This window comes from Chrysemys picta, chromosome 3 (genome assembly GCF_011386835.1).
Source record: "Chrysemys picta bellii isolate R12L10 chromosome 3, ASM1138683v2, whole genome shotgun sequence".
Classification (NCBI taxonomy): Eukaryota; Metazoa; Chordata; order Testudines; family Emydidae; genus Chrysemys; species Chrysemys picta.
Genome location: NC_088793.1, coordinates 123,063,602 through 123,076,281, shown reverse-complemented (window position 1 = coordinate 123,076,281; position 12,680 = coordinate 123,063,602). Strand labels below are relative to the sequence as shown.

The following is a 12,680-nucleotide window of genomic DNA, read 5'->3' as shown; positions in this document are numbered from 1 at the left end:
TGATTGCAAGACAGTAACACCAGGAGGTCCCTTTAGTGTGTGAATTGCCCTGCCCCAGTGCCTCTGTGAGGGGAGGGCTGAGCAAGAGGAATTTCTTGTGAGGAGGGATTCCTCTGCACCAGAATCCCGAGCATTCCTGCTGGCTAGATCAAAGGCTGACAGTGCTGAGAGAGTGAGAGGAGCCTGTAGGGGGTCAGGCAGGCTAGCATGCCTCAGCACCACTTCCATTGTGGTGCCAAACTGTGCTGTGTGAGAGGCAAGCAACTGAAAGCCTGAAGCCTTGGCACCGGAGGTGTGTGTGACCGCCGCAGCCCTGTTTTGCACAGCGCCGGAGGAGACCAGTGCATCAAACGTACTCAGCCAGGGGAGCGCAGGGAGGGAAGCAGTCCCTGGAGAACGCTTGTCCCTGCGAATACCCTTTGCGGGTAAGTGATTTTTTTTGAAGTTTTCTTTTGTCTCTTTAAAGCCGGGGGGGGGAAGAGGGGGCCTGAGGTATACAGCAGAGTCAGAGCCCAGGTCTGAGGCTGGTCCAAGAGATTTTTGCAGCAGGAACAGTTTTAGCCACAGCTCCCTGACTTTGCGTGCCCCGGATTTCAACTTCCTGTAGTGGGCACATTTTGGGGGAATGTCGGACTCCCCCAAACATTTAATACATTTAGAATGGCCATCTGAAAGAGGGATGGCATCATTACAGTTAGAGTAGCGCTTAAAACCTGGAGAGCCAGGCATGTCAGAAGCAGCTGCGCTGACAGGAACAAAAAAGGTTTTTTTTTGGTTTGTTTTTTATTTATTTATTTATTTTTTAAGAGGAGAGAGAGAAGGGAAAAAGGGTACCTAAATATTACTAGTAAGCTAAACTAAGAGGGAAACAAGTTGAACAAGGGAGAGAAGAAATTCTCTAACAAGTCTGCTGAGCTCCGTCTCAGGCCAGGGACGGTAGAGAAGGAACTGAGGAGACTGGTTGTGCACGTGTACTATTAAGGTACACTCAGAGCCGGGGGGGGGGAGGGGGGGTGTCAGGCTCTGTGCATGCGCGACCGGTATGAGTACAGCTGTAAAAATCTCTGAGCAAAGGTGCAGGGACGCACCAACACCTGGAGTGGAGCACTATGCCGTAGTATTCTCAGTATCCAGCATACTGATCTATATACATCATGTTGAGTATTTAGGGTGCTATTTATTAAAACTTCATAGTTTTAACTAGGATTTTGTATAAAATGATTGAATTTCCCCTCATATAGTCATCCTCTGGTCATGCCTCTTCTACAAACCTATAAACTTTATTAATCTTTATGTCCTTGTAAGGGATAAATGATTGAAAATCAGAAGAGAATGATAGTGACAGAATGAGTTAATTAGATCAATCTGATCTGAACTCAGTTCATTCACCTACTGCACACTTCCAAGTCTGAATGATACTGAAGTCATGCTTTTAAAGTACAAGTTGGCATTTATACACAGTATTGTGTTTTTAAAACTGCATCTTATACAGTGAAATTATGGTTCCCAGTGGAAATCCCAAATTCTTGAGCTCAAAGGAAGCGTAGTGTTGCATAAGTTACACTTCACTGCACTCCAGACTTAACCTGAAAACATCAGCTGTAGATATTTCAATCATAGGATATATTACATTTTTATAATTTCTTATATGAACTACAAATCCAATAATTACACTACTCACAGTGTTTACTGGAAAACTGTAATTTAAAGGAAAGCTTCAGGCAGCTCATTTACTGCTTCTCAAAATAAAACCTTTATTGCAGCTCCTTAATAGAGAGCCTCCAGTTTAAAGTTTCTAACTTGTAAATACAGAAAAAATAGTCTGATATCTTCATATAAAAGAATTGTAGTTCTACAGTCAAACCTCGCAATGACGCGCCCCGTGATAAAGCGAATTCGAATATAATGCAATCTTAAGTTGGCTCCCCTTTTAAGCCATAATACTGTTCGTGTTTTGCCGGAACACTTTTTTTTACGGCATTTATAATTAAGCCGCATTCTTCCGGTCTTATAGGATAAAGTGACCCGCGGCCATTGCAGGCCCATTGCACTTAAGTTCTTGGGTTGTACATGTGTATGGTGTTTGCCTATGAAACTTGTTATTGATTTAAAATATTTTTTAAAATATTTTACCGTTATGGATACGCCAGTTCGCAAATGCAAGTAGTTTTCTGCCCAAGAGAAATTGTACGCCCTGGATCAACTAAACAAGGGCAAACAACAAACTCAGCTTGCTAGAGATCTAGGAATTAGCAAGTCCACTCTGCGAGGGTGGAAAAAAGAAGAAAAGCTCCATAGCCTACTGTGACGGTGCTGCCCGTGGGAGCCAGCTGAGGTCACTCAATTAGTGTGAACTGCATACAAAACGGGGGAGACTAACCCCAAACGCTGGTGGATATTTCAATATTTAGATTTACCAAACCAGCAAAAAACAGCTTTTGTAGTACCTCACTGGTTACTCAGAAGTCCAAACAACGCAGTTCCCTTAAAGTACCCAGCCTCAGGCCTCCGTCCAGACACACACAACATACATGATGATGATTACTACTGAGAATCTTATCTCATCATAAGAAATAAAAGGTTCTTCCAATCCCAAAAGGATCGGCCACATACCCAGGTCCAATTATAACTTGGATCTTACTCAAAATATACGCTTATAGCCAATTCTTATTAACTACGCTAAAATTTATTAAAAAAAGAAGAGAGTGTGTTGGTTAAAAGATGAATATACATACAGACTTGAATTCAATTCTTGAGGTTCAGATACATAGCAGAGGTGAGCTTATAGTTGCCAAAAGTCCTTTTAGAAATAGTCCATAGATTATAATTCAATGTCCATATTCAGGGTGGCTCCAGTCAAAGACTGGGGATTTCAATCCTTGTGGTTTAAGGTTTCCCCCTCTTGAAACCCAAAGCAGATCTGAGATGAAGTAGGATCATGTCTCAGGGTTCTTATACATTTCCAGCAGCCTTTCGGCCTGAGAAAATAGGCTTAATTCTCCTTCCAAACATCCTGGCAATTAGCACAGGGTAATTTATCCATTAAACAGTTCAGATACAGGTTATCACAACCTTCAAAGAGACAGACAATAATACTATTTCACTCAAGTATCATCATAAATGTTAATATTCCTTTTTGATCTTTGAATTAAAGTTATAGCAATAGACAAGACTTGTTTGCTTACATCACAAGACCTGAACAATCATCTACCCTTGAGATCTCTAACGAAGCAGACTTACATTTCAAAGCTCTATTCATTTACATATCTTCCTAATCAATCCTTAAGGTTCACCCATGGGTCAGGTCAGTCTGAGTTAATTAACTCTTTCTGGCCCTGTCACCTTCCAATGAAATATTATATTACACTCATAACGTTACACCTACCCTGCATTATTGAAGAGGAAACTGGTTTACAGCGTAAAAAGGTCAAGTTGGCTAATGACCAAAGCCTAGATTCAGCCTTGTATCAATGGTTTGTCCAGACTCGCTCAGAAGGAGTTCCCATTTTTTGGCGCTATTCTGAAAGCTCAAGCAGAGAAATTTGATCGCCTTATCAATGGAAATGAATCCAAATTTAAAGCAAATAACGGCTGGCTGGACAGATTCAAGAAAAGGCACACCATAAACCAAGTTATCGTGTCTGGGGAAATCTGCTCAGCTGATAAAGAGGCTGCTGATTCCTACCCAACTGAGCTTAAAAAGTTGCTGGAGGAAGATTATTACACAGCCGATCAAGTTTACAACTGCGACAAGACTGGTTTACACTTTAAAATGTTACCTGATCGCACCCTCGCAACCAGGACTGATAGTCACAAACGTGAAGGCTTTAAGCAGAGGAAGGACCGAGTCACTCTCTTGTTTTGCGTCAAGTCTGGCAGCCACAAAGTCAGACCTCTGATGATCGGAAAACCAAGGTCTCCCAGATGTTTTCATCATATTAATATGAAGGCCCTTCCCTTTGAATACACCAACAGCAAGAATGCATGGATGAATAGCTCCATATTTAAAGACTGGTTCCATAACACTTTTGTGCCAGCCGTTCGGGCTCATTTGCGAAAACTCAAGCAGGAGGATAAAGCTCTCCTCCTGCTGGATAACTGCCCTGCCTTATCAGTCGTGACGGCAAGATTAAACTCTCTTATCTCCCAAAGAACACTACGTCAGAAATCCAGCCACTGGACCAAGGCATCATATTGGTATTTAAGCAAAACTATCGTCGCAAAATGATCAAGCGGATGGTAGTGGATAACAACTCCTCCGTCGACACATCACTGGCGTCACTCAACTTGAAAGAAGTCTGTCACATTGGCAGGAAAGCCTGGGATGCTATCTCTGCACACTGAATTGAACGATGCTGGATAAAGGGTCTTGGTCCAGTTTTTCCGTCTACACAACATGATGGTAATGACGACGAGCCTGAATTTACAAGATTCATTGAAGACGACGCATGTTTAGCCAAAGAAGCACTCAGAGAATATGAGCACAGTCACCAGGATATCCTCAACTGGTTTTCAGCAGATGACATCTGCTCCATATATGAACACATCTCAAATGATGAAATTGTTGCAAATGTCAGCAGAAAGAATGAAGCTGCACCACCAGACCCTGAAACCAGTAGCGCTAATGACGACGACGCCACCTCAACTCCCACACCAAAAGTGTCCGAGGCAGTAAAGCACCTAGGAGCCAGTTTGAGATGGCTGGAAACTCAAGACTTGGACAGCGTCAAAATCCTCCAACTCAGAAGCATATTTGACTTTGCTAGAATCCAACAGTCCGCGGCACATAAGCAGACCACACTACATAGCTTTTTTAAGAAGTGATGAAATTTAAAATTATGGAGTCATGCAACCAGATTGACACTGCATACTGCGCAATGATTAGTATAGTCGATTGCACGTTTCTTTCATGTACATGTAATTAAATTACTACTTTTCTGTTTGAAACACGCTGGGATACGTTTTTTTTTTTTTTTTTTTTTTTTTTAACAAGACAAACTGACCGGCTTGAAATGGTAAATTTTCGTAACCCCGCTATAAAGCGACCCTGCATTTATCGTGATCAAATTTTTTGGACCCCAATTATCACGTTATAGTGGGGTTTCACTGTATTAGATAGTTAGTATGCATATTGTCTTCTGGTATGAAGTTCACACCCTTCCAGAAAGCGCTGGTCGCCAGAGCGACATACATGTCTATCACTAAACTCAACATTCATTACAAGATTATATAAGGATCCGTAGCCCACATTCCACTCCAGGTCTGTGCTGCTTAATAAGAATCCATATTAGAGACTAGGAAGTAATAGGAAAAGCGTGTCTTACTCCCAACCCTATTTCCCTATCTAATTCATTGAATAGACTGTAGAGTTACTAATTAATCTATTTCTCCTTCAAGTATTGTTAGTTTAGGTCTCTAGTCGTGACAGACCAAGTTACATTAGGAAAACAGAGCATTGGTCTGATCCAGTATGGCAATTCCTACTTAGTGCATTATCTGGTCTCCAACTGTAGACAGTATCAACTGCATTAAAAGGTGCAAGAAACCCTGCATAAGGTAAATATGGAATAACTGACCCTCAAAGTTCCTTCCTAATCTTCACTAGTTAAAACGGTTTGGTTTGTTAAATGAAGCATGAGGGTTTAGATCCTTTCCAATACTCTTGTTAAAAAAATCTTCTCCGGACATATTTTGTCAACTCTGGATGCATGTGAATAGATCATGCATCCGACGAAGTGGGTATTCACCCACGAAAGCTCATGCTCCAATACGTGTGTTAGTCTATAAGGTGCCACAGGACTCTCTGCTGCTTTTACAGATCCAGATTAACACGACTACCCCTCTGATACTTGTGTTATTCAAGTAAGTGGCAAAAACTTGTGCATATAATATCATGGTGTACTTCATTTCCACATGATGTTAAGGCCAAAGTTTAGCAGTATTCGGGATAGTACTGAGTTACCCCAATTTGGGACATTTTAAAGGGCATGAAAAGAGGCATAGTTATTGTATTATGAGAAAGGATAAATAAAAGTGCCTGGTCTACCTTCTCCATACCACTCACTATTTTCTATGCTTTTATCACGTCCCTTCTTACACTGCTCTACAGCCAAAATGCTTCTGACATAAATGTAGTCAAACTTTACTAATACTGGGTCACTGAGAACGAAAATTATGCTTAAAATTGTTGATTGGCTCTAGTTTTCAAAATATGCTATTGGGTCAGTATATACGACCATTGACTTGGGAATGGCGGAGGATAAGCGAGTTATAAAGGGAAGGGATCTCAATTTAAACCAGAAATGACTAAAATACATCTTTGACTGGATCTATGAATAAATCTATGACTGGGTTTGGACAGTACTTGCTTTTTAGGCAAAACAATGAATGATGCAATCTGAAGCTGGTATTGCGTCATACATGATATGAATTGCATCATGTTATTCCTAGAAGTCATGGATGATGCAATCATAACGAAGCTTACATCACTCTGCTGAACAAATTGCCCTAGATCAGCTCTAGAAATCATACAGTGTCGTGCTCTCTTATTTGTCAGTGTTTGACTTTGCAAAGGGACACATTTCTGTTTAGCCAAAGTGAGCAGAGACACCTCGAACTTGTGTGAACAGTGCAGATAACTTCTGCTATGTTTATGGTGAAGTGACTTTTGCATCACAAAAGCACAGTATAACCACTATGGTTAAGAAAGCCTATCACCTTTATTTTGGCTGCAAAATTGGAGATTAGGACAAGAGGTGGGCCCCACACATATGCTGCAACACTTGTGCAACAAATCTTCGCCAGTGGTTGAACAGGAGAAGGAAATCTATGCTTTTTGCAGTGCCAATGATTTGGAGAGAGCCAACAGATCATACCAGCAATTGTTACTTCTGCATGGTGCCTCCAGTTGGGAAAGGTATGTCAAAGAACAAAAAGTGGACTGTGCATTATCCAAGCATTCCATCAGCTATACCCCCAGTACCCCACGGAGAAGGACTGCCAGTTCCTGATGCACCAGAATCATTCTCACTTGAGTCAGACGAGGAAGAGGAAGAGGATGAAACTTCTGGTCCTGTACCATCAATGTCACAGGACCCACATTTTCTCCCATCCTCCTCCTCCTCTGAACCACACCTCATAACACAAGGTGAACTGAATGACCTTGTCAGGGATTTGGAACTACCCAAGAGTAAGGCGGAGCTGTTGGGCTCCAGACTACAGCAGTGGAATCTCCTGGCAGGTGATGTTAGGGTTTCCATGTTCCGTGACCGTCAAAAGGATCTTGTCCCATTCTTCTTCATGGAAGGTGATCTTGTAGTGTGCAACAACATCGATGGTGTGATGGCAGCCCTCAACATCGTTCACGATCCAGATGAGTGGAGACTGTTCATTGATTCATCGAAGACGAGTCTTAAAGCTGTTTTACTGCATAATGGCAATGTTTTGCCATCAATTCCAGTTGGTCATGCAGTCCATATGAAGGAAACCTATGACAACATTAAACAACTTTTGAGGTGCATAAACTATGACCAACATCAGTGGCAGCTTTGTGGCGATTTGAAGGTTGTTGCTCTCTTGCTTGGTCTGCAGACTGGATACACAAAGTACTGCTGTTTTCTCTGCGAATGGGATAGTCATGCAAGAGATTCCCACTACATCAAGAAAGATTGGCCACTCCGACAGTCAATGGAGCCTGGGAGGAAAAGTGTTCAGCATCCACCACTTGTTGAATCAAGGAAGATTTTGTTACCAGCCTTACACATCAAGCTGGGTCTGATGAAGAACTTTGTCAAGGCCATTGACAAAACACAAGCAGCTTTCAAGTACCTCCGTGGAAAATTTCCAAGGTTAAGTGAAGCTAAGATAAAGGAAGGTGTCTTGGTTGGTCCTCAGATTCGTGAACTTCTTCGAGATGATGCATTTGACCATGCACTGCGTGGCAAGGAAAAGACAGCATGGAAAGCCTTCCAGTTAGTGGCAATAAATTTTCTCTGAAACAACAAGGCAGACAACTACAGGTTGTTGGTGGAAAACCTCCTCAAGGCATACAAAAGCCTTGGTTGCAACATGTCACTAAAGATACATTTTTTGCACTCTCATCTAGATTTTTTTTCCAACGAACTGCGGAGCAGTGAGCGACGTGCACGGCGAGCGATTTCACCAGGACATAGCGTTTCTCCATTGTTGCAATCAGGGCAAATGGAGCCCATCAATGCTTGCAGACTATTGCTGGGCAGTGACAAGAGATGCTCCATTTAATGAATACAAGAGACAAGCCAAGAAGCGCCGAGTAGACCCTGAATAGGACTAAACTATGTACATAATAGTTGTTTGCCTTTTGTTTCATAATAAATTTTATTTATATAACCCTTTTGCTGATTTTTAAAGTGTTACATAAACAGGACAGTGAAATATCATGTAAAGCAACCATAAACACATGAAAAGACTTAGTAGAGTTTTAATCATAAATTGTAAACCTATCTACACAATATACATAGACATAAAATGTAAAAACATCTTAGAAACAGTAGCCACTCAGTTGTTTTAATTGTCATATTTGAATTCAGCACATCAAAATACATAATAAATAGCACATTTTATCTCTGAAGCAGACGACTTCTCAAAAATTGTAGACCAGTGTTATTCATCAGTAGTCCCAAACTATTCATTTTTCATGTTGGTAATCAGTCACTACTCTCCTCTGAAGCTCATTTATTTCTACTTTTTTTTTTTTTTTTTTTTTTTAAATAAAGGATGACCAAAATTGAACAGTGACAGACCAGGTTAGTTGTGAGAATCCATTCCACTTATACCTACCAACCAACAACCTGCCAGCATTCTTGGAATCAGTATGCTCACTCATACAGAATTACTGGACACCCTAAAGGAATTTCAACTCAAGATCTATAAATCCAACCTGTATTTTCCCTGGCTTGTGAAAGAGTCATGGGCAACTGGTACCACTCATGATCAAAATAACCAATGCTTCATTCAAGGAAGGAAACTTCACTTCCTCTTTCAAACTAACAATAGTCTGACCAACACTGAAAACCTCACTCTGGGTTTATCGGTCCTAACTACCTAGCACTGTTTCAAACCTACTGTTTTTGCATAAACTCAGACACTACCAAAGGCCAGCTTATTTGATTAAGGCTAATATCTTTTATACACTCAGCACAACCTGGTTTCACTCTGGGTTATGGGATGAAAGCTGCTCTAGTGGCACTGAAGGATAATTTCCTGCTGTCAGTGGAAGAAGGGCAGATATCCATTCTCACCCTCCTAGATCTCTCTGCAGCATTTGATTAGGGATGTAAAATAGTAAACGATTACACTATTAACCGGTAAGCATCAGTCTTACCGGTTAACCCCCAGACCTGGGCGGGCCGGCACACCAATCCCAGCAGCAGCCCCGGCCCAGTGCCTTCTGGCCGGAGCAACCCCAGCCCCTCTCCCTTTAATCAATTAACCAGTTAAACGATATGATTTTAATGTTTTAACTGGTTAATCTTAAAATGATATTTACATCCCTACATTTGATATTGTCAACCTGAGAGGTGGCAGAGGTCCAGGGAACGTGCTGAAATGGTGAAAGTCTTTCCTGGAGGAACACACTGAAGAAGTAGTAATGCAAAACTGCAACTCCACCACTAGTCCTCACTTGTGGAGTCGCACAAGAATCAGTTTGCTCAGTCTTGTCTTATTCAAGATGTACATACAACCACTAGGTGAAGTGGTCAGATGACAGAGTGAAGTGCCAGCAATATACAAATGATACAGCTCTACCTTTTTTTCAGCAAATATGACCATGTCACTGCCACAATAATGACAAACTGTTTTGACAACATAAGCTAGCCCAAGCTGAAACCAAGCAAAATAGAGGTGGTGAGCAGAAGAAAGCACTATGAAGAGTTTACAGCCACAGTGTCATCTTCATTTGCTGAAAGATACACCTACACAACTGGTCGATTCAGTTTGTAGCTTAATACGCCCAGAGTCCTTCCTAACAGTAAGCTTTCACTCAGCAATACCCACAAGTAACGCTTTCCCCTGATCTCCACTGGCTAAGAGACGCCAACTCTTTCTAGTAGACAATCACCTAGCCTCCTTTACACACTTCCACCACCTCTCAAATGGACTACAGCAATGTTGCGTATCTGGACATGAAGCCTTTGACACTTAGGAACCTGCAACTAGTATAGAACACTATAGCATCTCCTCTCAGCTACTCATAAGCACATCTGTCCTATGCTCTCTACATTGGTTTCCCACTGAATAATAATCTTCAAGGCACTCAATAGTCTGGATCCAGTGTATCCAAAAGATCTAGAGCTCCGGGATGAAGCTCACGATCAACAGCTCCACTCCTCTAGCACAATGAAACTTTCTGCCATAAAAATAAAGCTCATCTATGTAGGAAACAGGGCTTTCTTGGGGGTCAGTCCAAGGCACTGGAATTAACTCCCACCCGAAGTACAGACTATCACAAACCTCCCCACCTTCCTCTTCTAGGTGCAAGGACTACTTCATCCTTGCCTTCTCTGACATTTGGCAGCAACAAAAAACACTCCAGTTCACACAATTCTTCTCCCTCTGGGGAAAAATTATAAGAACCAACCACGACAGATGTTAGTCATGACACTTGTACCATTCACAGTGCCTTCTAATAATGTTTTAAGAACCTATACAGAACAAAATATTACCACTGATTTATATAATGGAATTGTATTTTCATATTTTCCATTACCAATACTTCCTGCTGTTTTTGTTTCTTCATTGAATTGTCCATAAGGATGTCTAGGCCTTCTTCCTGAATCACTATAGCTAATTCAGAACTGGGTAAGGAGTACAAGTCATTCAAATAATTCCTTCCTATGTTCATTACTTTTCATTTGTCAACACTGACTCTGACCTACAATAGTGTTTTGTAGTGCCCATTCATCTAGCTTGGTTAGGTACCACTGAGCATTATCTGAAATTGTCACCTCACTGCTCATTCCCTTTTCGTATTACAGAATCTTGCAGCACGCCACTGAACTCTTTGCCACGAATGAAAGTTGATTAAGCTTACCTACTTGAAGTTTTTAATAAATAGTTATAGGAAGATTAGGAGAACTGTTCTCCTAAATTAGGCATCTGACATGCAGAATAAGTTATGTAAAAATATTAATTGAATGCCAGATCATATTGCCAGTCTCCATAAAGGAAAGGAAAGAATGCTGAAGATGCTGCTTTGGAAATAATGGAATGTTTCCCCAAGACTATTAGGCAAGACAGTAATTCCATCCCTTTTTGTGCATAAACCATCATTTACCAATTTAAAATCAGTAACACCTGTACAAACCCATGGAAGACAATTGGGGATATAAAGGTGTCACTGACAGCAGATTTAAGTAGAAAGCAGAATCTTGTTACTGGTGACAATGCATCAGGAGGAAGGTTAACATTGCTGAATTCTCAGTTCTGGTATATATTTTTCAGGGTTGGCAGTTAAGCAGTAAAAAAAAAACTTTTTACCTATAAACCAAAACACATCTGGTTGGAAATCAGAGGGGAAAAAAAGAAAAACAAAACCCAAACCACAGAATTCCCACCATTTAATTTTCGCAGAATTACAACCAGAAAAGGTGCAAATAAACTTTCCTTTTAGAAAGCAATACTTATGGGTTCAAAAGAAGCTTTAACTGTGATACAAAGGAGTCATCACATGCAATATACATTTACAAAGGAGCACAAGGACTGGAACAGTTTATGAATTAAAAAAAGATATACTTACATCTGGATATTCTTTTACAGGCACATATAGTTTCTCTTGTAACTGTACAATAGGTCCCACAGCATCTGGTAATTCTGCACTTCTCTTCTCCGTACTACCATTTAATGTGTCGTTATACATGTCTTTCCGTACTCTGCTAATTTCTGTGGGGAGGGGAAAAACGTATATTATGTATTAAACATGATATCTTGTATGACAGTGATTTTATCTTATCGATTACAACTTCCCTGCATTAACACTTCTCCTAACTTTCTGAAAGTCATTGGGAAGTGTATACACAAATGTGTAGGTTTTTTTGTTTTTAAATTATATACTAGTGTCCATGCCAATATTTAAGGGGAAGTGTTTTTTCTTCATGTTTGGCAGTCTCTACCTAGACAACCTACTTAGAAAATGAACTGCTCTCAGGTGGAAAAAAGTGTCATGTGAAATTCCTAAAAGTCCAGGAAAAAATGTGCACACAAAATTTTATAACTTTGAAAAAAAAAAAGCAGTTAATTTATCATACCATTTAAATATTAGGTGTAAAGGTGCCAGAAAGATAACAATAGTTTTACTCATTCACATGATTTAATTATCAAACATCACCACAATGAATTCTGACAGTAATCCATACTTGGTATTTGGTTGATAATTATAGTATTTGGAAACTAAAAATGGTGCAATTATTATAATCAGATTATAATTTTAGACTACTTCTCATACGGATTGAAACCAAACCACATGAAGGATTTTTATTTATTATTTTTCTAAGTTGTCAGTATTCCATTTGCATTCTCTTTGCACACAAACTGAGCCTACAATAACTGCTGTCATAATTCATTTCTTTTAGGGATAAAAATTAGCACAGCAACTTCAAACCTAGACTTCAGCAAAACAACATAAACATCAATTGTGAGCGAGT

At 40.4% G+C, this 12,680-nt stretch overlaps 1 protein-coding gene and 1 long non-coding RNA gene across 2 annotated transcripts in view; one reads left to right on the top strand and one right to left on the bottom strand.

Moving 5' to 3' along the window:
• The window catches only part of QKI (QKI, KH domain containing RNA binding), a 305,977-nt gene that overhangs the window by 228,503 nt on the left and 64,794 nt on the right, over positions 1-12,680 (bottom strand). Inside the window, 1 exon segment of the mRNA XM_065590404.1 lies at positions 11,777-11,919. Coding sequence (XP_065446476.1) covers positions 11,777-11,919 — 143 coding nt within the window.
• The window catches only part of LOC122174377 (uncharacterized), a 40,667-nt gene that overhangs the window by 25,316 nt on the left and 2,671 nt on the right, over positions 1-12,680 (top strand). The gene's annotated exons all lie outside the window — the stretch shown is intronic.